A 24,981-nucleotide genomic window follows, 5' to 3' on the forward strand; every position below is an offset into this window, starting at 1 on the left:
AGCCTTTCCAGCAAGAAAAAGGCCAAAGACCTCAGGGCTGTGGAGAACAAATTAGCCACGTGCCCTCGAGATCTGCAGTCCCTAACAGGACGAGGAAGCTGAGGTTTGCCGACAGGGCGACCAGTTACGGCCGATCAATCCCAGCCCTGTCGCTCAAACACACCCCACAAGCGCTGCAGAAACAAATAACCCCATTTCCAATAATGCCCCCAACACAAGAGCACAACACCACCATTCATTGTTAGATTAAGATCAAAACAACTGCAAGCGGTAATAAAGATTGAACAGCACCTTTCTGGCTCCCTGCTGTGCTCTCCTTTTTACAGCCACAGCCTACAGAGTTCTAAACAAACACAAGCTTTAAGGGAAAAAAAAAGTTTTTCCTGTTGAAATTAATTGATTTTTTTCCTTGCTGATCACTTTTTTGATAATGCTTTCGGTACACTGTGTATATGTTTAATTTAAAAAGAAACAAAATGCACTCGCTCAGTACAGTGAAAGTAATGAATTTTACACAACAGCCAATAATTTCCTTTTGTTTCCCAGGCAGCCATAATTGCTCTGTCAGCTTTTAACTGTACAGATGGGAGGTTGTATTGAATGGTGATTACACTCGGGGTGACCAGAAACAATACTTACCACCTTAACAGTTGTACTGGGCTAATGTAGAAATCAACCACACAACTTTTGGGAACACAGACAGCTCCTAATAGCAACATATTCATCTTCATGAATGAGAGCCAAAAGGCTTTCAACAGCAGAGGGACAGAGCAGTGGTCAAGTACATTTTTACTGAACCTCTGCGTCCACAACACGGTCCAGGAAACTGGCCTCCGGAGTACCAGGAGGAGTGTTACAATCTCAGAAGCTATATAAGGCTGGCCCTAATTAGTTCCTAACCTACACAGGACACCACCACAAAAAAAAAACAACGGGTTGCTGCTGCAAGAGCTGGCGGTGGACCAGTAGGTGGCGCTCTTTCTTCTGTACCAGAATTTCCGAGCAAGTGAGCTAGTGTCCCGTGCTAATTTGACTGTGTGATTACACTTTACATTGCCTACATTTTAATGCCACTGAAAGAAAAGCAAGAACAATTACAATATAGATGTTGATGAACCACAAAACAACTTGCTTCCCCTCCCCTACCCACCCCCAAAAAACAAACAAGGCTAAGATGTGCAGAAAAGCCAGCAGCCATATCACTCTGCAACTCACAGCTGGCAGCCCACTGAAGCTCAGCAGGTGTGAGGCTGGTCAGTACATGGATGGGAAACCTCCTGGGAAAAATTAAGGTTGCTGCTGGAAGAGGTGTTAGTGGGGCCAGCAGGGGGCGCTCACCCTGCGGTCTGTGTGGGTCCTGATGCCCCAGTATAGTGACTGGGACGCTATACTGTAAAAAGGCGCCGTCCTTCGGATGAGATGTACAACTGAGGTCCTGACTCTCTGTGGTCATTAAAAATCCCAGGGCGTTTCTCAAAAAGAGTAGGGGTGTAACCCTGGCATCTTGGCCAAATTTCCCATTGGCCTTTACCAATCATGACCTCCAAATAATCCCCATCTGTGAATTGGCTTCATTACTCTGCTCTCCTCCCCACTAATAGCTGATGTGTGGTGAGCGTTCTGGCGCACTATGGCTGCCGTCGCATCATCCAGGTGGATGCTGCACATTGGTGGTGGTGAAGGAGAACCCATGACCTGTAAAGCGTTTTGAGTGGAGTGTCCAGAAAAGCGCTATATAAGTGTAGGCAGTTATTATTATTATTATGATTAAAAGATGGTCTAATGCAGGTATTGTGAAGAGTGGAGGCAGTTAATGTCCTGTGCTACCAGTGTGTCACTTACGCATCATCACACTGGCTTGAGCAGCCACATGGACAAGTAAAGCTGCATACTCAAGAATACATTCTCAGAGAACAACGCAGGTATTGCAGTCTGAGCCACAAAGTGCACAGCTCATACCTGGGAAACAGCCTGCTACCTACAGATATACGGAGCTGAGCGCTGCTGGCAGTGTTGTGCCTCAACATCGCCACCCCACCACACTCTCCTCAGGGAGATGAAATTCAAGGCCATGACCATCACCCTGCTCAGCAACCGGAGCTGAAAAACTGCCTCCTCTTCGCTGGAGGAAAAAGGGAACCGGAGTCATCTCTTTTTCAGGAGAAGTGTGCCTCTTCCCTTATTTCGTCCAGCAAAGTGTTGCATGTAAGCAGTTTTCGGTCCCATTTCCAGAAAGGCAGAAACCGAGCTTGGTGATTTTCACTTCTAAATCTGCAGCTCACACTAGTAATTTAGCAGCACAGGATGTGGGCAAGCCCTGGGCCTGCCTGTCTTGAGCTGCTCAACCTCCTCCCCCTCTCTGCTTCAGAACTAGGTGAGCTACAAACAATGCAGTAGCTGGTTTATTTTTTCAAAAAAGGACATCTGTGTAATCATGTAAGTGGAGAACACCTAAAAAATCCTAAGATCTTAGGGATCACAGATGACTGGACAGCTATGACTCAAATTCTGCTATAAAAAGCAGCAAACAAATAGGAATGTAAAACATTCCTGAAATGTACTTAGTCTCCAATAAGCCAAGAGGCAATGAGAGAGAGCACAGCAGTTAGAAAGTTACCATTCTATGCAGCAAGCAGAATCTTAATAACAACTCATGTGAAAATTAAACCATTCAAAATTGCATCAGCGCAACACTAGTACAAGGAATTGAGCTTTCAGTAGAAATCCAGATTGTTTTATTAAAACCTAAAAGATGAATAAACACCCACATCCTCTTCTGTAATTCCTAAAGCAGAACTGCCTGCTGATTTGATTTTTGAAACAGCGTTTTGAAACCAAGGACTTGGAGAAGTCCACTACATTTTTTCCCCATGACTAGGATTAAAAACGAAGGAAAATCACTACACTCTACGGCAAAGATCTCTGAAGCATGCTGCGACCTTCATGTGCCTACCAAAGTATACAATGCAAAAGCTAAAACGTGTAGTGTAACTACAGGCTTGGTTTTAGGGGGTTTGAATCACTCGCAAAGTCTTCCTTACTGGCCATAAGCTATCACCTTCTGTGGAGAGTGGACATACACCCCACAAAACCCCAATAAAATAAGAGAGATAAGATCACTTTATTAGCCATATACAATTTCTTGTATTAGGAATTTGTCTTTTCGCATACCCCAGCTTGCTCTCCATGAGACACACAGGCACACAGACAAGGAGAGAGAAGCTTGGGGTAAAAGCGCAGGGTCAGCCATTTATACAGCGCCCCTGGAGCAGTTGGGGTTAAGGGCCTTGCTCAGGGGCCCAGTGTAGGATTCCTCTGCCGGCCGTGGAATTTGAACCGGCAATCTTCCAGCCACAGGCGCGGATCCTGAGCCTCAGAGCCACTGCACCGCCCTGTAAGATCACTTTATTGCCCGTATACAATTTCTTATATTAGGAATTTGTCTATTTGCACACCCCAGCTTGCTCTCCATGAGACACACAGACAGGGAGAGAGGCCTGGGGTCAGAGCTTGTCAATATGAGGAAATACAATAACTTTTCAAGGCTAGAGCTAAATTTGAAATAAGGACTGCGAAGGAATCAGTATATTCAAGACGCGTTTAATGCTCATTTCACGAATTGTTTTTGCTTTATCAAAGCTGAAATCAAAAACCCACTCTCTCTCAAATATGGAACTTTTGTTATAAAAATGGGAATTGTTATATGAAAGATCTAAAAACACTGATGCACCCTGAATGCACAAACGCGCCACCTCTAACAGCTCTGTCAATGCATGTAATCCAGATTTCTCTCTGTGACTGGACCCTTTACTGTTCTAATGAGAGGTTCAATTTCAATGCTTCTGACTGGATGATTGCACAATAATGGCTGTAAATAAAATGCTGATAGAAATACATCACAGTCCTAAGGTTCTTAAGGCAACAGGAGTTGGATGCCAATAAAAATGTGGCTTCAAATGTTCTCATTGTCTTTTTGCATTTCAAGTGTGTGAAAAAGTGTTTTTTTTTCCAGTGCTAATATGGTTGAAACCTTGTGTTGCTAGGATACACACTGTAGACTCAACATTGGCTTTGGACAAGCCAGAACAGAAGGTCTATTGTATCAACATTTACTCACTTAAAATAATGGCAGTATGGGTAGACATGGTTTTTGTAGCCATTTTTTTAAATGGAAGAAATAGACAAAGGTGGATAATATTTGGGGCACAGGACAGAAAGGTCAAACACGTACTATAGGGTCGGTTTCTTTAAATTGATCTTTCACATGTTTGGTAAATCACTCAGGATTTTGTTGGACGAAAGTGGTTTGCTCTGCTGATTTGAACAAAGTATTCAGATCAATAAATAAACACAGTCCTGATAGAAAAGTCTCGCCTTATATGGCCTTTAAATGATGATTACAGTGGAAACCTGATGCACAGATGTTCATTTTCCTTTATTAAAAACTCAAGTCCTTCATTATGTATGTTTTCTTTTTTAAGCATAACTAAGTCATATCTTCAGGAACATCATTCTTATTGGTTACTGGATCTTATATAATGGAAACAAAACTTATTGAGTTAAAAAAGTGCATCAGTTGTGACGATGTGTGAATAAGGAATGAAGTGGCCAAAATAAACCAATATAGTCACTGACCTTTAAAGTTCTGGAGTCCTGGCTAAGTCAATACATCGGAGCTAAGATTCGTTTTATTAAGTCACACTTAAATGCCACAGCTAAGTGGCAATCCAGGTGAGATGTGAAAAGCTACGCATTTCTCCTCATTGAATAGTGCCTGCTATTTCCTCATTAAACAGCACTACTCTTGGGTAGGGTATTAACTAAGCCTGGGTAAAAATTAGACCCAGAATGTCCCAGAGTTCCTTCCACACTCTTATCAACACCAGCGCTAATTGCCCTCTGCTACAAGCCCTACCTTTGTCATAACATCTTACCTCCAATAACTGCCTTTTTGATAAGTGCTGATGAAATGTTAACACTTGAAATGGGATCAGATTAGGTGACAATTAATTCATTTTCCAGTAAGTGTTAAAAAGAGATGTCAAAGCTACCTAGGAGAATTACAAGGCCCATCAATTAATATTAAAACATGGGGCGAAAAGGACTCATTATGATTAAATAATTGAAGAGAGGCTTAGATTGATCAGTAACACGATGATTAATTAATCAGGTCTTTAGTGTGTCCCTCACTTCTCCTATATCCAGGGCTGCACAGGCCTTTATTGTGTGAAGCTACAGGCTTCATCAATCATAATAAGCTAACCTGAATTCCTACCCACACTCACTGCCTGGCTAAGGTTTGCCATCTCACCCTGGGCCTCTATAAACAGCCCCACACTCAGTGACAGTGAAAGTGTTGCAAAGATCAAATGCACCTTCCTCTCTCCCCTATTGAAACAGATTTGAAATTAAAAAGCAAGGACTCTTCCCCAAGCTGACGTGAGGTAACGCTCTATTGCTTGGGGGAACACACAATCCTGATCTTTACTCCCCCCAAAGCACCTGCCTTTGAAGAGCAAGAGAAGAAAGGACTTGGCCTGTTACCGCCACAGCTACTGGGCATTACAGTTAGGACTTCAGACACCTGCAGCAAAACCTTATTTCATTTCTGTCAACTCCGTCAGGTCTGCCGGTAGAGCCAAGCGCGACTCCCAAGCAGCAGTGCAAAGCCAGAATGCTCTGGCAATCCCCTGTACATGGACACAGGGAATGGTGGACCTGCCAAAAACACTTGAGCGTCTTTTAAAAACCGATTCTCCCCCTGTGCAAGGAGCAGCAGGCGGCTTCTCATCCCCAAAAGACTGACTCAAATCAGATTAGCTGGCGCTGACTGCTGAATTGCTAGTGACGGGAAAGGGGGAGCAAGACACAGGGATAACTTCACACACTTAGGCCTGGATTCAATCTTTAACCCCATCAATCTTTAACCATCGTCAATCACCGATTCCAAACTTGGAAACTGATGGTAGGCTTCTGTCGTTCAGGAGGAAGAATCGCTGGGAGCGGGAAACGGACAGTTCGCCCTTAACGACAGTGATGGGCAAGTATGATGAAGCTTCGATTTGGACCCGGGCCCCAGATTCCTGTCCTCTTTGTCAGCCCTCGAGTCGAGCACATCCGTACCCTCTGAAGTCTCTGCGTGAATCCTGCTCGTCAAGGGAACAGGACGGGCGAGCGTCGGGGTGCCACCCCCCCAGGACTGCTTGTAACAGACAGCTGGCATGACGCGGGCACACAATCAGAGGTGGGCATCTATGGGGGGTGGGGGATTTTGATCAACCAGGCACAAAAAGAGCCCCCAGTAACAATTCCTAAGGGGAGGATGGACACAACAAGCTCAGTGCCTTCTTCCCCTCTCATCTGCGCCATTGTTGCTGGAGCTCCATGCTGTCAGAGGGGCCAACCGGTTATATTAAAAGCTTTATGCAGCTGTCCGCAGAAGCTGCCCAGTTCCACGCAAGCGGGCCGGCTGAAGGAAAACTTGTTTACTTTCGGAAGATTGCTAATTAGTTCCTGCTGCGGCTTCCCAAGCTCCACGGCTTCTAGCTTGGCGGTGCCGGGCGAGGGCCTGTCACAGCTCCCCGCGAGAAGCCTCCGCCGTTTCCGTCTCGTCTCCAATCGCCGCCATTGTGCTGCTGTCAAACACTTCAAACACTCCCGAAACAAACAGAAATTCTGTGATTCTGGTTTTGTTGCTCTGGGCACGGCAATCCTCCCCCCTCCTCCCCCCTCTCCTCTCAGAACAACATCGCTGTCAGGTTGTCATGGTAAACCAGATGATCTGTGCCTTAAAAGCTTAACATATCACAACCGCAGTGTTTTTGCATTTCTTCTCCTCTGTTCTATTCATAGCAACATCTGATGCGCCCATGTAAGACAGAAGGCTCTGGGCTAGGAGATTACATGCGTTTATAAGAAGCGGCAGGCAGGTTGTACACCCGCTGATCGACTGTCCAGTCTTGTCGTTTTGCTCAGCTTCCAATGTTTGTCGTCTCTTTGAAGAGAGGTTTATCTCTGTTGAACAAGAAGATTCAAGAAGCCAGACCCCCCCCACCACCACACACAAACGGAGCAAAGGTTCAGCACTGTGCTCTCTGACTCACTCTGCGTGCGTAACGGCATTACTGGATGTGACGGCATGAATAGGAGCCCACAGTAATGAAGAGAATAACTTGAATAAGCTCCCCACCTCAAGCCTTTTCCTTTTCCACTCATCCGGTCAGATGATCACAACTTAGGCAGATGGGTGAGGAAAAAAACCTATTACTCACAAATCTCCCAAGTAAACTGCAAGCAAAACCAAGCATTCACCTTTCCGGGAATTTGCACTGATCTGCTTGTCATATTGTCAAATAAAAACCGACGATGCTGCCATCAAGGCTCATACAGAAGAGACGCTTCGAGCCTGGAGAATAAATGTATGATCTTGGACTCAAATGTCATCCGTTGCCTTATAACATGATGTTAAGTTTTGCTTTATTTAAAAAAAAACACACACACTGGTTTTTGGGTTACTTCAGTAGGTTATATAATACAGTAGTTAGAAACATGATGTTCTAGAGCTGAAGAAATCAGAATATAAAAAAAGCACTGAGATGAGGATAAAAAGTGATGGATTGATAAGGAAGGCTCTGCAGTTCTGCAGGAGAGGCAGTGAGGATCTGAGACAGACGGAGAGACAAAGGGAGAAGTGTCTGCTCCCATCAGAACAGCCCAGCCCAGCTTGGGCGCTGCTGCCATGGCAACCCTATCCATCCACACCAAGCAAACTGTTTCATGAGGGAGCACATTTCGGCATGGCAGGCCTTTCAGCATGGCAACAGACAGCAAAAGGAGAGAGGTCTCTCTCCATGTCGTGTCTTCTTAATTTGCACAGTTCTGGCTTGACATGTTAAAGTGATGATCAGAGGTCTCAATCGTCAGGAGTCTGGCATTCTTAATTGCACCGGCTCCTCTGCAGTGAGCCAACGTGAGTTCACTATTTCCGAAGGCCCTTGTCTTCTTCATGTATCGTAACGTGCAGATGTTGAAATACCTTTTTTTTTGAAGATCTGGGAGGCGAATTTACATTTCTTTCAGCGCAAGGCACACCGACGGCAGAAACGGTAAAACTTACACAGCCTGACAACGAAGATGAAAGAAACAAAAACCTTGATGTGCCGGCTACCGAAGACACTTCATTTCACTGGTCTGCAAAGATTTCTGCCCTGAAAGCACAGGGTTGTCGCAGGTGACATGAATGAACCTTACAAGGCCTGCTGGGTAAGCAGCGCAAGGCTAACTGGAAAGGACAAGCGCAGTTCAATACAAAACTCACTGCTTTTGCGCCTGACAAGACGCTGAAACGCGGAGACATTCGCGTTTGGAATTCCACGTTTTTTTTTTTTGTCTGGGGGCACGCAGTGGTGGTGAAGTACAGATCCTGCTGCTGCTCTGTAGATGCGCCTTTGCCAGAAACGTTTTTTTTTCTTTTGAGGCAAAACAAAAGAATACGCCATTTTACAGCAATCAAACGTTTGATTCAAATAAAACCGCAGATCAAATCCATTCATATCAGCATTTCTCCAGCTGATTCCATTTAGCTGCTCAGATTTTTACCGCTACAAGTTCTTAGCTAAAAGGAATGCGAGCAGGTGCTGCTCATGTTTGAAAAATGCCAGTCCAGATTTCTTTTTACTTTAGCAGAATGCCCCCTGGCTCTCTCCTTGTATAGCCCAACCTTTCACTTCCCGGTACACCTCTCTGAACCGGCGCGACCTCAACCCAACAGCAGGGAGGACCAGTCCAGAGAATGACAATTTGGAAAGTACTCTGGATCTTACCAATCAATTTCTAAAAGCATTTTATTTCTCTTTAGAGTACAGTTATTAGAAACTCCGCCCCCATAATGACAGCCATTTCTACAACCAACTTTGTTACCAAGGTCACTGAAGGTGACTCAAGGCCTGTGACGAGTTGTGTAGAAACCGAGGAATTCCCAGAAACTCAAACCAGAGAGCCGGTTTCAGAGACAGCACTCATTTGTCTCACCTGCCACTGTTATGCATTTGTAGCTCTGGAATCACAGCCAAATACCAACATACGTCTTGAAAAATCAGAGGGCATCCAATTTGAAAACGATGTGATCTTCAAAAAAAAAAAAAGCCTAAGATGATACCTGACCATCTGAAACTCTCTAGCAGATTTTTGCGTTGCTCTGGAAGAGCTCCAAGATGTTCAGAAAAGATTGTACATATCATTAAATTCAGTCATACAAGGGAGGATTTAGAAAATAACGCCATTTATCACAAACAAAAAAAACTTTACTGACTTACAGTACATATAAAATGAACTATACAGTAAATTGCCCAGATCCACTTTGTATGGAATTCTGATGTATAAATATTATATAAACTAGAATCCTTCCCTTATTTGTAGATAATAACAAACGATTCACCTAAAATCTTCCACAGCCCTAAAAATAATTCAAATCTAAAGAAGTGTTTATAGCTTAAAACAAGTATATTCAAAAAATAAAACTGTATAAATTGTATAATAAACAATGCAATGGCACAAACATTATAAAAGAGCATTCATATACCAGGCTGTAAGTTCCTTGCACGGATCTGCTTTTAATTTGATTAAAGCTTCGCCAAGAGAAATAAAAACAACCTCTTTCGGCTTCAAATTGAAAAAGAATGTTCCTACCGAGGAATAAAACTCATTTTATTTTTTTATTGGTAGTTTTAAAGCTGCCGTGTAATTATCTACTCAGCCCTATAATTTTCCTCCTTGCAGAAAGGATCCAGCAAAATCCGAGCAGAACGGCAGCCATGTTCCTTGTTATTTAACAATCAGACTCCAAACTTAACCCACGCAAAACATCTGACCGCCAGCAAAGGTAACCAAAGGCATGCCCGCTTCCAAACACAAGCTCTCTGCACCCACCCTCCCCAGCCCTTTATGCAGATGCAGTTCTTCAGAAAGAAAATTATGGTTTTAAAAAAAAAAGGAGGAATTTCTGCGTTTAAATGTAAAAAAACAACTCCAAACCATTTTCTTGGTAAAGCTCACAATACTGTCCTTAAGAAAAATCCACTAATAACAAGGAACTGAGGTCACTTTAATAGAGACTGGGTCTGTTGCCATAACCTCTGCCATTAAAGAAAGCCTAACACTCTCGAGTTTTTATTATGAGCTAATGAAGATATAGCAATTGCATTGCACCATGAGAATATCATTCCAATGCAAAGAATTCAAAAACGGCAAACCCTGCTGCTTTGTTTTTCTAACATCGGGTATCTCCGAGAACTGGCCTTGAGCTAACGATGATAACAGGTCATAAACAGGAAGCTACAATTGGCAGAAGCCCCAGCATGTTTTGGGACTTCAGCTGATAGTTGCCCAGCCTTCCTGTTGTAAAAGTGCTGCCGGAATGGGTGGCATCTTAGCAGCTGGCTTGGGTGGCGAGAGCTCAGTCTTGACGTGATTTTTCAGCGCTGGGCTGCTGCCAGCTATAGCGTGTCTGAGGGCCTTCAAGCTGAAAGCACTGGTCTGGGAGCCCTGTACTCCTGTGCCTTGTTCAATCGCCAAGGCATGATGGCGGGACACAGCGCTTCTTGGCCTGGTTGCGTTACAAATGTGGGAAAGGAGCTTCAGTAATTATCTATGCTCGTAGATCTAATGGACGTGAAGGAAAGAGATGTCAATAACGGTTATCTTGTGGTCACTGCCCAGCCAGGCACAAAGAGAGGAGGCAGCACGACGGGTCTTTGTGTCTCGGACGAGACTATCTCCATGTTCCACTCATTCTGGGGCAGATTTCCTCCATTATCTCTTTCTCAACCTCGGATACTATCCCGTAACTTTCTACCGCTTTGCAGAGCGCAGCCAAGACATCCTTAATCCCATCAGCAGGCAGCGTTTTCTAAGGGAACCAGGCAGCTCCGAGGAAAAAAAGAAGCCAGGCTCTGTGAATTGTAAAATCTTACACTGACCAGTAGTAGACAGTGCCATGAAAACTCTGGCTCGGACAATGACCGGAGCGCTGGGCAAAGGAAGCATGAATTCAGACAGTGAGGAGGAAACGTGAGACGAGACACACAGGCTTCACACTGACTAGTCACTCCCACGACAGACTGGCGTGGAATAAGCCAAAACTAACTGGGACAGTGGAGACATCGCATCAGCAAAGCCATCCATTATCTGGGTGTTACATTCTTGACCGATGAGACGAATCGACTCGCTTCACTGAGGCTTCTCACAGCCAGGCTCGAAGACGTGTTTTTTTGCCAGACCAGGGTAGGAACAAAGCCATTTCGTTCTAGCATGGATAATTCCGAAACTCCAAGCTACCCTCAGAAAATGCCTTTGAACTTAACAGGATTTTTTTTAAAGCATCTTAATAAAGAGATTCCAAATAGAATTGCACAAAAATATGTTCATGATATTTCAACCATGAAAGATACTCCGCATTTCAGTTCCATTAGGAATAAAATAAGTAATGAAAAACCCTAAAGAATGTGTTGTCTTGTCGAAGCCTAGTGAGCTAGAAAGGAGATGACTGACAAAACCGATGGACTAACAATAGCACAGACGCTGCGTACTCATATGAAAATTGTGTCTGCAATGAAAAATGACAGGAGGAAGCCTGAATCCAGATACAGAAAATAGATACCGAATTTAAAAAAATCAACATAAAAGACGTTCCAGCTTTCATATGCTAAAATAGCCAGTTTATTCCCTACAAATGCAAAAATGAAGTATAAATTTCATCCAACCTACCATTTGCACATTAACAAAGCCACAATTTTTTATTTTATCCAATACTCACCTGCTCTCTCGTACTGGAGTTCATACTTAATTCCTGTCCTAACTGACGTATTGTGCATAATGCAGTAAACGGAGGAAACAAATCTCCCAACCCTGATATCGACTACTTCTTCTAAAGGTTCACTTTAAAAGGGCAACTCATACAAGAAAACTCAAAACCAAGGACTGCAATGCATTGTCACCACATCTGGATTGTTTCTGGGTGTCTAACACTTTTGCTGCAGGGGATATAAAAAGCCCCCCCATCATACAGCTGTCAGGTTGGGGTAAAGTAAATAAACAAGTTATGTAGCCGCTCAAGAACGTACCCTTGGGGTACGTATGAACCCACCAGCTCTTTACCTCTGGCCATTAAACAAGTGTTTGAAGCCATTCGGTTGGAGTTATCTGAAGCAACAGAGATGCAAAAGCTTACAGTACGCCTGAAAACACAAAGCAGAAGTGACAACTGGATTTATTATCCTCATGAATCACAGCTGTTTACCAGCCGTACTGAAAAACCCATTTCTTCTCTGATGCTGTGGTGCATTCAGCAGAGCCTGCGTCGCGATTTCAGGGGCGATAACTTGAAAACAGTATTGCAGGGAGACAGCAGCTGCTTCGATTCCAGGTAAATCCTTCTCTGTCCCTGCGTCGCTACAGGGAAGCAGGGGACAGACCCCCTACATTAGAAGGATATTTATTTTGGATTATATCAGATATGTTCAGTTCCAACTAGGCCCCCTTTATGAAAGCCACATCTGGCAAAGGAGGTTTTCCTGGGCAGTAAATACGGCAATACATTTATTTGTATTACAGCTCAACAGCACGGCATTTTACAACTGATTATTAGGAACCAACAGCTGGAAGCTGGACGTTCTTTCCAGGATCTCTGTGGTTTTTTTTCTGTTGAAGAAGGTCAAGCAGGATCGGCCAGCTGATATCACAGCTATGCATTCTTCCTGTGTGAACAGTCTTGTGCCTTAAGGTTCCGTCGAAGTATTCTGTGTCAAATACCAATATCTAGCGCAGAGACCAAGCCTTCAGCAAAAAGTGCTCATCGCCCTCGAATTTTAGGATGGCTTTTCTGTTAATGATTTGAAACCTTGTCCGTAACATGCCTCTCCAGTCTGATGGAGATCGGAATACTCCTCAGGACACCATCCCTGTGACGCTAAGGGAAAAGCAGCTTGCCAGGTTTCAGCATCCAACGAGGAGAATGGAACTGCAGGACAATGAGTTTCCAGAGCTGTCAAGTCAATAAAGTAAGAGCCAAGTCTGTAGTTACTGCCACCTCAAGGCCGGGCTATGTCACCAGCCAGGTGACTTCAAGACCTCAAGTGCTAAGGGGCCGTTGGAGCTATGATGCCTGTTGAGTTGACCAGGGACCTTGTCTTTTTGCACAAGAGCGTGACTTGTCAGGTTCCTGCTAACTTGCTCCAGGGTCAGAAAGAAAAGCCCCCTTGTGGGGTAGCGCCGTGGGGCTTGGGGTGTGAAGAACTGGCACTGGCAAATGCTTGTTTCTTTGGGGGGAAAAAATAAGACATCGAATCAGGAGGAAAAAGATGCCCTTAATTTCAGACGAGTTCCCTTGGCAACCTGTTTTTTACTCGCATTAGGAAAGGAAAAAAAAAATCAACTTCAAGAAGGAAGAAGACAGCCAAGCTGGAGGCTGAACACTCAGGGTGGCTCCTCAGTCACTTACTGTGTGTGGTACAGTATATGGATCAATTAAGTTGGTACTCTCTCCTAAAAGCTCTTTTTATTTTTTTTATTCCAGGTGTACTAAGCCCTGTGATGGCTGTTAAGACTCCCAGAGGACTAATGTAAATTCTGTCTGAAAAAATAATAGCTTCCATTACAGCATCTTGAATCACAGTTGCCCATCGCAGGAGAGCAGACACAAGAACTGAACAAAGGACTTCATACTGCAGCAAAAGTTTGAAGGACCCTTTTTAACCAAATTGCCTAGACGAGCAAAAAATAAATAAATTGGGCTGCTGGACAGCGCTTTGTGGAAAAAGAGAAAAAAAAGAATAAAGCAGAACGGAATTTTAGGTAGCAAAACCAATCAGACACTGTCATCAGGGGCCAAGAGAGCACATACAGTACAGTAATGCTCACACCCTTGAAACCTGACAAGCACATCATCTCTATCAAGGCATTTGCTGCAATCACAATATTTACAATATTTACAGAACACTGAATGCCACATCGCTCTGTCACAAAATAACCTGCACTTCTTCTTTTTTTTAATGTGTTACTTTAATGTCTCCCCCTCTCCGTTTCTCAAAAGCCTCTCCAATACGCATTTGCACAAAAACTGGAAGCATTTCTGTTCGGATAAAGAAGAGCCCAGACAACTAATCCCCGTGCCTTGTGCTGGGTCAGGGCCGTACAGTATCCATGCTGTAATACTCAAGGAACAGCAGACAAAGGGGGAATAATCCTCCGCTCTTGATCCCATTCTCTTCACAGAGATAGGATTTCTTATTTATCACATTGTGCCCACTGCACCGGTGTCCCGGATGTGTAATGTCACAGCCTGCCTTTGTCTTGCAAAAGATCGCGCAGGAAAACCACGTAAATCTTTCCAATCGCTCACCTCAATTCCAGCACTTCCAGCACTATTCTCTCCCCCTGCAGGAAAAGAAATCTGGGGCTTGGGCAAAGAAATCACACTTCAGTAACTGAATGACTCAGCCTCCCTTTCACAGCTCTGCGCTCTTTCAGAGCAATCCCTCCTCAGTCCAGTCCAGCAGAAATGATTTTCGAGATGGGCAACCACTGGAACAGACTGGGGACGAGGCTCAAGTCCGCAGAGCTTCTAAACGTTTTTCATTTCTCTCTCAGATCGAAGGAGTTACTAAAAGTAAAGGAAACCCTAACCAGCAGTCCCACTACACAGCATGTTAATAATAATAATAATAATAATAATATAATAATAAACTTTATTTTATATAGCGCCTTTAAAGGTGGCTTCTCAAAGCGCTTTACAGGATGACAATAACAATAAATAAGAAGACTACAACAATAAATAAGAAAATTTCACAAGACAGGACACAATTATAATTACAACAATAACAATAGAGGAGACCGTGGAAGTTGGTATTAAGAAGAGCAGAGGGGTGAAGAATGGAACCAGTTAAGTAAAGGCTTTACTGAAGAAGAAGGTTTTGAGTCTGGATTTGAAGGAGTTTAGAGAAGGTGACTCTCTAATATCCTTGGGCAAAGAGTTCCAGAGCTTGGGGGCATAGCAGGAGAAGGCCCTGTCGCCCATACAATGTAGACGGGCTTGGGGGACAGTAAGGAGGGCAGAATTTGAAGAGCGGAGGTTGCGAGGTGGGGAGTAGGGCGATAAAAGTTCAGACAGGTATTGAGGTGCCAAGCCATGTAAAGCCTTGTAGGTGAGCATGAGGATTTTAAAGTCTACGCGGAATTTGACCTGAAGCCAGTGCAAGGACTCCAGGATAGGAGTAATGTGAACACTTGTACTAGACCTGGTCAGGATTCTGGCTGATAAAAGGACACGCTCACAATGAGCATGCCGGGGTGCACACTACCAGACAGACACCCTGCATGAAGTCTGCAGTAAGAGTGATCGCAGACCGCAGCTGACACCTGCTTTTAAAAAGTTTTGGAATTTCCACCATAAATCAATGACAAATTGAGTAATATGGAAAAGACATTCCAGTACTGCAGGAAAATAATTCAATTTCTTCTGCAGAACCTGCTCTGGACTGGAACCTCTCTGAAAACGGACTTGACCAACTAAAGAGTACTAAAATGGTTCTGACAGAGGTTGTACCCAGTGAAGAATATACAATGTAAGCCATTTTTGACATTTTAAAATACCTTTAGATTCAGATTTTCTGAAAATAAAATCTTAAGATATACAATTAGTAAAATTACTAGTGCCAGGTACAGTACAGAGCAACAAAGTAGATGTTAATTCCACACTGAAACGTAGAAAGATCAAAATCACGTTTTGTCTGTGGAACCTGAGGAAGGCTGAACAGCTGAAATATACATTTTTTTCTTTCTTTACTTTACAGAATGGAATTAAGATCTTGTTTTTTATGTGTTTTTTATTTCTTAGTTTTCACCTGTTCCTAATTATACATTGAGAGTAATTGTTAAAGCTGTGGTGCCTGAAATTCTTGTTTCTGTGGTATTCAAAGTACAGGTCGTCCAATGTCCTTCTATAACAGAATTTCAAATACCATTCCCTCTGAGAATGATTCACCAGCTTCCCGAGATGAATTAAACATGTTTATTTTAACTCAGATCAAATCATATACTGAATGATAAAATCTTCAGCATCAGGTGTCCAGAGATACTTTTAAATGTCAGGTTGCAGAAGAGCAACATTTTAATTTAAACAACTTTTTCCTAAAGTATTTGGGCATAGTAGGTAACTACCACTATGTAGGTAACTACCACTAGTGCTACTAGTCTTCCTTCTGCTATTTTCATATTGTTTCTCGTAATCTTTCACAAGAATCACTTAACTTTTTAGATCTGTTTAGCTCCTGATACTGTATCTTAAAGTTTGAAACTGACTTAGTTCCCTTACCCACTGCAAACAATTAATTATAACCTAATAAGAATCCACTTCTGCTTGTTAATGTTGCTAATTACAGAGAAACTACTGATGTTGATTCTCACCATTAGACACTGATGGGTTGCAATACATTTTCATGTGGTTCTCGTAAAAGAGTGCTCCCAAAACTTGCATTCTGCTTCTGAAGTGCACATAAATATTTTTCTGGGCCTGCTTAATTAATTGATTTGCATTATTTTATTCTAGTTTAGAATCCAGTAATGAACAAGACTCAAGAGTGCTTTAATATTCTAGTGCATGAGCCACAGTGCATGTCATTGATGAAAATTAAGTACAAAGACAATGATATCTAGATATTATATTTATATACTTACTGGAATAAACCATTGTGTGATGAGGGAAGGGCAGTCAGTGGCTGACAGTCTACTCGCCCAGACTGGCGACGCTGGCTTGTAAAACATTTCTCCTGACACACCCTCGTACTCTACCACTCTCAACTACAGTTATTAAACCTCCTTAACCCCTTAAACACCAAGACTCATTTTCCAAAGGTTTTGCATTGCATTTCATCCTGGCCTGTCAATCTTTTCTGTGTATTTTATAGTTTAACCCACAGCTGTCGGATTTTTGTATCCAGTTCTTTGGAGTCACATGAAAGGCAGGCGAATATGGACGGATTTGCTCAAAACAGCGATGGGATCTGACCCTTCAAGATCTAGCACTCCTTCATACGTGTACACAGCTGGAGAAGCGCGACATGATCTGAACCGATTTTTCCCTCAGACATCAACCCCAGCACCAGAACTTGCTTATTTTCAATCGTCACTGCAGACCCTGCCCTGGATTCTCACGGGTTAAACGATCAGCCCCTGAAGAGGAGGCAGCACTGACAAATCACTGCCAATTCCAGTCTCAGTGACCCATTTACATACAATTACAGCACGCAGCTCTGGAGCACTGTTCTGTAGCCACGTTCTCGGCTTTGATAAACAAGTGAATAATGCGAATAATGCTAAATAATTACAGACCTCATCTTATTATTACGGACCGAGGACGATTTGGGGAGAAAAACAAACTTCATAGATTTTTCTCTACAAGTACAGTCTTACTTAACAGCAAATGTCATGTTCACACTGAGCTCGAATGACAGCAGGCTGCAATTGTTTGTTTGTTTTTTTAAATCCCAGACAAGAGAATAATTAGACTGCACACAGTGGCCCCAACAGCTTTTCAATATTACCAAATGTATTCAGTTAGGCCGGGAATATTTGGATATAATGATCAGAGCAGATACGTGATGTCGAGAAGTGGAGTAAGCTTCTGTTCAGTGGGCTACAGGTTCTCAAAGTCATCTAAAACCTTCCTTACTGGCAAAACACCTTGCATAAATGAAACACCACTAATCCCATTGCAAGATGCAGAATAACGCTCGAGAACTTGAAAGTTTAAAAAAACATTCTTCCTCATGCCCACTTGCAAAACACAATAGCTTTTGCCCGCTCGTACTTATATTTTAACATGTGACTTCCAGAGTTATCTCATTCCCAACAGCAACACAGAAAAAAATATTTTTTGCTTCTTCTGCACTGTTTTAAGATAAGATAAGATCACTTTATTACACAATTTCTTACATTAGTTATTCGTCTTTTCGCAGACCCCAGCTTGCTCTCCATGAGACACCAGACAGGGAGAGAAGCTGGGTGTCAGAGCGCAGGGTCAGCCATTATACAGCTCCCCTGCAGCAGTTGGGGTTAAGGGCCTTGCTGAGGAGCCCAATGGAGTGGGATTCCTCTGCCGGCCGCGGGATTTGAACTGGCACAGGCCGGTTCCAGCCACAGAGCCACCGCTCCACCCCAAATAAAATAAATGTCAAATAAATAAGTTTTTAAAAAATGAGAGGTATCTGAACCCGTGGCGAATAAGCATTCATTCGCCAGCCTCTCGCTCTATACAGTGAGATACTGTTTGGTCTGCTACAGATAAACCAAACTTTTCAACAGCAACGACATTTAAATGATTCCCCACAGGAACAAAGTTGAGCCTAAAAGTTCCATAAGCCTAGTCTCAACAGAAACACATTTAGACGCTACCTTTTGTTGGCTCGGTGCGCTTGGGCAAGTCCAGTGTGTCATAGTTTTTGTCGTTCTCTCCATTCTTCCTCCCTAGATAAACACAGAAAGCGAGAGAGCAATCGTAAATGTCACAGCCAGGGGTGGTGGCGATGGTGGTCATGAGGAGGTGGGTGGGGGTGGGGTATGCCAGTGGCACGAACAGAATAATAAAGACATGCTGCATAATGGGGAGAAAAATCAAGAATACTCTAACTATGACAACCTGCAAAGCTGCCTGACTAACGCACAAGCCCACCAGAAAAAAAAGCCCTATTCACTTCAGGAAACGTCTACTGCCAGAACCTCTGTGACAGAAAGCCATAGTTAACGATTCTGAGACTGGAAAAGAAAACTGTGCACGATGATGAATTTCAAACCTCGTCATTCTTCTAACAGCTACCTGTTGTGTCCCACGATCAATCATCCACTTAACTACTGTAGCAGTTTCCCATTCACAGATGAACAGATCTTCAAGAGTATGCTTCTTAAATGAACACTGAGTCCGTCAAAGCTTAACATCAGAACTAGGAAAATGCAACACCAGCCTTAGTGCTAATTGACAGACGTTATCCTGCGATATGACTTGAAAATACTTTTCTGAAGTTGAAAGGGAGCTCAGTCTCCTCAAAGGAGATGAGACTGCAGCAAAGTTTAAAACTCTCTTTGCCAAGAAATTCTCCCTTCTGCACCAGAGCAAAGGTACTCTAACAGGCTGTTCCCACTGGGTATCATTCGTTTGCTCAGGAACTATATTGCTGGGAGAACTCTGACAACTTTCGGAATAAAGAAAGAACCGGGGGAAAAAAAACACCACCCCCCTTGACTTTTTCGTCTGGGAAAGGAGGACAGAAACCATTAATAATAAAACAAAGTGTGACTGAAGTGAAGCAGGAGGAAAAAAAAAAACTCACCTTGATTAAACCACTCCTCTACAGTAAGCGAAGCAGCAGCAATGCATAGAAACACAAGCAGGGGAGAAGAGAAAAGTAATGATAAAAGGTGTGTGCAGTATTAGAGATGACAGGATTAAACATGTGACCAGTTCTGAACTCAAAACGGGGGAGGCGGAGGGAAAAAGAGAAAGAAAAGTACACCGACTGCAAACAAAAAAAGAAAACAGCCAGGAAAAAAAAAGGAAAAAAGTTAAACAAACAACAAACCATGGACATCCTTATGGTATAATGCTCACACAGAAATTTCATTCTCCATCTCACTCAGTGAGATTGCCTCTCATCAAGAGCATGGAGCTGTGTCCCTGTGGTGCCAGCGACAGAGTACCAACAGGAACGCAGGACAGGTTGTCAGAAAGTGTCTGCACAATCCAGGCTGCCTACAACCTGGGGCTTTAACCTCTGCCTTATCATGTGTCTGTCATGGAGTATTGCAAACCAAAGGCCCCCCCATCTTTCTTCCACAGTCTAGGCTACCCATCAGTAAACACCTGTGCTAAATCTGCTCTGTGCAGGAGCCCAAAACCAGCGCCAGTTTTACTAAGGACAGTTGAGGAGGAAGAAAGGTATTCAGTGGGTTTCCAGAACCATGCATGGGCATGACTGCACACAAATCCCAGAAATCTAGATTATACGGCAAGAGGCTTTGGCGACTTTCTTTTTACAAGTATGCATCAAGGGGCTTGGATCTAGTTCTTGCAAAACCTTTAAAAGCCGATTGTGATAATACTGCACATTAATCAGTGGGTTCATCTAGTTCCAGCAGGAGGTTGCTACTTTCTCCCTCTCATCCCTTCAGCTAAGCAGAGGCATTGAGCCTTAAATGCAGAGCATTTAATTAGACTGACCTCCTGGCAACTAACGGGCAACATCAGTGCTCCTGTCCTGCAGAGTGAGCCACCCCACAGGTCAAGATTGCAAGGACATGAAATGTGTTTTCCATGCATTCTAGCAGAGTCCTAACTGACACACTGAGCTGCACATGAGAACACCCTGGGTGTCATTCGGATCCAATTCTTAACGAACAAAACAAAAATCCTCCCAATCTCACCAACACAATCAGGACTGTCATTCATCCACAGCACAAGCCCATAAAGATTTACAAAAACACCGAAAAAAATCCAATGATGTTGGTAGAAACCAGAACAGAAACAACACAAGTGTAAAAACGGGAAAGGAACAAAAGGCTTCTTAGGCAGAATGTCCTAGAATTTATGAATGTAAAACATTAATAAAAGCTCAACATGCAGTGCCCATGCAGCATTATTCTAGGGATGATCCTCCAGTTCCAAGGCTTGTCTGACAGGTAATACTTTCAAAAAGTAACTCCCCACTAAGGTCATTAAATGATGATGATGAAGCCATCTGGGAATCTGGGAAATTTCAGCTAGTAGAAACAGCACAGCCACTGGAGCCCGACAGTACCACCCTGTGACCGACCTTTGGCTTTTTTGCCCCCGAAGCAGCCAGCGTCGTCCTTCTTCTTCCTCTGGGGACCCCCAGATCCTGGCGCCTGATTGGCTGTCGGCTCCAGGAACTTCTCCGCCCCCGGCACTTCCTTGTGCACGTGGTAGGACAGATTCCGCATGATGCACACGCAGTTCTCCACCGACTGCAGGAGGGAAGCACAGACACGAGGCGCGTATTACAGCCGAGGCGCTGGCTGACCGATAGGACCATGTGATCATCCCCGTTTTATCTGAGCGGCCCACAGCCGTTCCGACCGCGCGACAAATCGAGTGAACAGCTGCTGTCCAAGTGGGGCGGTTCACATGCTTGAGCGCGCCAGACGCAAAGTTGGGCGATGATGAGAATGGCTGAATCACTGGGGTTTCCCCACCTCATGAATCAGCCCGAAAGTGGAGATCCCTGTATATCCTCATTATGCATATGACAACATATGTTCCCTTCTACCTAAACCCAGACTGAAATAAGTCTTAGGAGATCAAATTGAATTTGAAAAGCAAAGAACAGAAGGAAAACGAAGCAGCGCCAAGTACGATAAAAGTGCAATTTCCCTATCGCCCAAGTAGAAGGAAGTGGGTACCTTATTGTCCATGTCCTTCTTGCCCACAGCAGACTGCAGTGCGTGGAGCAACGCGTCCACCAGGCCCTCACACTCCCTCAGCCTCCTGCGTGCCTCTGCTCCATCCGAGCTCACGTTCCTGCAACGCATAGCACCCAACTCACGCATCCTGTAATTCCACAGGCAGTCGAAACCTTCACTGGTCTCGGGGCACCAGCGACGACACAGTCGGCTGGGACACACCCCTGTTGTGCTACAAAGACGGCTCAGCTGCTGCGGTTCTAATAATGTCTCGTTTGTGGACAGGCACTGCCGAAACGAACCTGTGACGCCGTTTAAGAAAGCGCAAAAAAAAAAAAAAGCGTCTATTTTGACCGAACCTGGAGATAGTCATACCGTACCAAAAAACGGTGAGAAAAAAGGACATGCAAAAACGAAGCCATCTGTCGCATCCTTTCCCTCTGTGAAGTTTATTTCACGCTCATCACACCGATTAACTGCTGAATGAGTTCATCCGAGAGGGCCAGCAAAACCTCCGCCCTCTGCAAAGGCTGGGGGACAGGTACGGCATGCAGCGTTCTCCATGCTCAGCGGCAGAAAGGTGGAGGATAAATCAAGTCAGCTTTCCATTCTGTTGTCCACGGGCGGCTTCCCATTAATCGCAGGTACAGTCTAGTCATTATACCACTTTGCACTAATTAAAACAAATCAATTCAAGAGAAACGCAGACACTGAGCCATCTGGGCTGCTATTTCTTCCTTGAAAATCTCCACATTCATCTTACGTAAGTATCATTAGTGTATAACCAGTATCAGAAGTTAATGCAGTTCTAATGGAATTTTTAATAAGTGTCTGAACAAATAGACCAGGGTTGGGTCTTTTCTTTTCCTTGATGCGAGTTTCACATTGCAGACCATACACATCTGTTGGATAGCCTTTTCCATCACATGAGATTGCTGGTCCTGTTTATTACTTTTTATTGTACTGATGCTACAGCAACGAGCACTGCAACAGCCCCTCTGTAGGTCCAGTGCAATTACACTTAAGTTTCTTTTAACAAAGCAATGCATTAAAATACAGGGCACTTTTTTAGCACTTTAAAACACCAATCACATTATGCTGAGAACAATCAATAAGCCTTCATCAGTTTCCTGTGGTTCTGTGTTCTCTCTGGACAAAAGTTTAATGACAGGATGACAGCAGATTTTGTTGAGTGTCTATTAACCTCTGCATACAAAATACAAACCATATATAGTGAGGAGCAATCTTATGACCTCTTGTAGCTGTTTGAGTGCAACTGTCTTGGTACAGCAGTAGATTCTATACTCTGTTCAGATTCTCTTGGACTTCTCCCAGTTTACTAATCTCAAAATTAACTATACCACCCTAGCATAATAGGCTTTCATTCAACGGATATAACTCCATTAACTTCAGCTATACCATACTGCTAAAAAGGAGAAATTCTCCTTTTAAGTACTGGGAAACTACGTAATCTGCAGATGCTTTTCTCATTTAAGACACAGCGACATGCCTGTCTGGCATACACTCTGTTCTAAAGATCTGTCATTTCAGAACATAGCAGAAGGGCAACAGAAACGAAACTCGTCCTGAAACTAGGTTCACACCTTCCCCCTTCTCTCAATGACCGACTTACTTTCGTGTGATCTTCTCTATTCTCATGCAGCTTTCGACTTCACACCTCTCTTCAACCCTCTCCACTTCGCACCACCTGAGTGGTCTCAGCGGGTGTTAGCGGGTGAACAGTCCAGCGCTCAGTGAATTCTGCTTCGCGATGGCGGGGAGAGGCGAGGAAAGCAAGAGGAACTAAACTATTTCAACCTGAAATAAAAAACACCTCAGGTTCATGTTTCAATCTACTCCATCCAGGCCTCCTCTCCATCGTTTTGAAGTCCCCCTATCCTGGCACGTTCAGTATGGACGACCAGACATCTTTTTCTTCCAAAACAGGTGTCATCTCTTCCTGCTGGATTCCCAAGTGTCCCCAGGACAGTTGAGAGACGTGCCCTGGCTTGGCTTCAAGGCCTCTGTCCAGTGGAACGGGTCTAGCCGAGCTCCAGCTGATGCCTCCTGGAGCCGCCTGAACCACCTCGATCGGCTCCCCCCTGATCTGGCGACGTAGTGTTTTTCCCAGGCTCTCCGCCTCGTCTCCACCGCCTGCATCCTTAGGCAAGGATCGGGACTCATCCGAGAACAAGCCTTCCCACTTGGCCCACTGCAGGTTGGCACGGTGCCCGCAGCTCTTCTGATGGCACAGCGCTCCTCGTGCTGACGGTGCCCGCACCTGCCTTCGCTCACGAACAAGACCCCGAGCTGCTCGGACTGGTCAAGCGTGTCCTTTACCCAGACAGGGCTCTCCAGGTAAGAACCGGAGCACATGTGCTTCTCTGGCACATCGCCTCTAGCCACAAAACCACACTGAGGAGGTAAGAACGACGCCAAGTGATACCATCTCCACGCCTGGGCAGAGCCTCAATATCCTGTTCAGGAAAGACCCCTGGCAGAGTCCAACTCCGGCCTTGCATTAACGCGTCTCAGGCCAGACGACTCAATGAAAACCCTGCAACCAACAGCAGGAAAATCAAACGTGGCAACTCTCGGTGCTCTGCTTACAGGAAGAGGAGCTCTGAAACACTGCAATCAAGATGCCACACGACACAGAGGTAACCGACTGCTGCAAGAGTTTTTACATGAAAAGGGCAATTCGTTAACGGTAAAGTGGAAGTTTTAACCTTCAGCGTCTCACTTTGTAAAAACATCCCTTCATATTCCTGCCTTTTACTGACGGACACGATTAACTGCTGGGTTAAGCAGAAAGATGCGTTTTTTTCTGCTACTCTTGTTATTGCCGCCTCAACGTCTTAATTTTACAGGTGCTCGCTGTCTGTTCATGCGTGCAGCATGCCGATTCCTATAGCAACACCCAACAACACCGGCCTGCCACTCCATTCTTACCACATCCGATAACGAAAAGCTGCGCTCTTGTGTTGTACCTGCCAATAATGGGGGACTAACTGAGCTCCACAGAGACCCAACGCCGAGAGAGATCACTGCAGGCTGTTTACTGGGGTCACTGTTCTCCTTCTCTCATCTCTTGCAGGATGACCTTCCCACTTCCCTGCTGTTTACAGGCACATGACTTAAGGGGTGTCAGAGAAGGTCACCATACATGCTTTCTTGCATATGCGGTAACTTAACACCACGCAAATATTAACAGACAAGGGTTCAAATAAAGATGTACGCCTGATTCCAGAATTTGACTGGCGGCAGCACCTCTGTGAATTGCGCAGAGCGCATCAATTATTCAGCACAGGGTGCCACTTCATAGAACAAATGTATTATATACTGTACTGGTGAAGAGGCAAATTGTCCCAACTCTTCAAACCATCTATTCTCTTAATATTGAAGGAGGGGGAAAAAAAGCAATAAAAAAGCAATAAGACAAGTGAACTCAGGTCTGTTTATCACCAATATGGCACTGCTGCTAGGCAGCCTACTAGGCAACAGATGTCACTGGTTACT

The 24,981-nt window shown here is 44.2% G+C and overlaps 1 protein-coding gene across 22 annotated transcripts in view; it reads right to left on the reverse strand.

Moving 5' to 3' along the window:
- The window catches only part of arvcfb (ARVCF delta catenin family member b), a 158,575-nt gene that overhangs the window by 12,214 nt on the left and 121,380 nt on the right, over nucleotides 1-24,981 (reverse strand). For 17 of the 22 annotated variants that reach the window (XM_088618405.1, XM_088618389.1, XM_088618390.1 and 14 more), the window contains 4 exons: nucleotides 21,463-21,580; nucleotides 20,856-21,027; nucleotides 19,377-19,394; nucleotides 18,445-18,516 (listed from right to left, as the gene is read on the reverse strand). In XM_088618405.1, coding sequence (XP_088474531.1) covers nucleotides 18,445-18,516; nucleotides 19,377-19,394; nucleotides 20,856-21,027; nucleotides 21,463-21,580 — 380 coding nt within the window. The remainder of the gene's footprint in view (nucleotides 1-18,444; nucleotides 18,517-19,376; nucleotides 19,395-20,855; nucleotides 21,028-21,462; nucleotides 21,581-24,981) is intronic. The other 5 variants (XM_088618406.1, XM_088618407.1, XM_088618391.1 and 2 more) reach the window with 1 other exon arrangement.

Source organism: Lepisosteus platostomus, chromosome 24 (assembly GCF_059453375.1).
Source record: "Lepisosteus platostomus isolate fLepPlt1 chromosome 24, fLepPlt1.hap1, whole genome shotgun sequence".
In the NCBI taxonomy this organism is placed as follows: domain Eukaryota; kingdom Metazoa; phylum Chordata; class Actinopteri; order Semionotiformes; family Lepisosteidae; genus Lepisosteus; species Lepisosteus platostomus.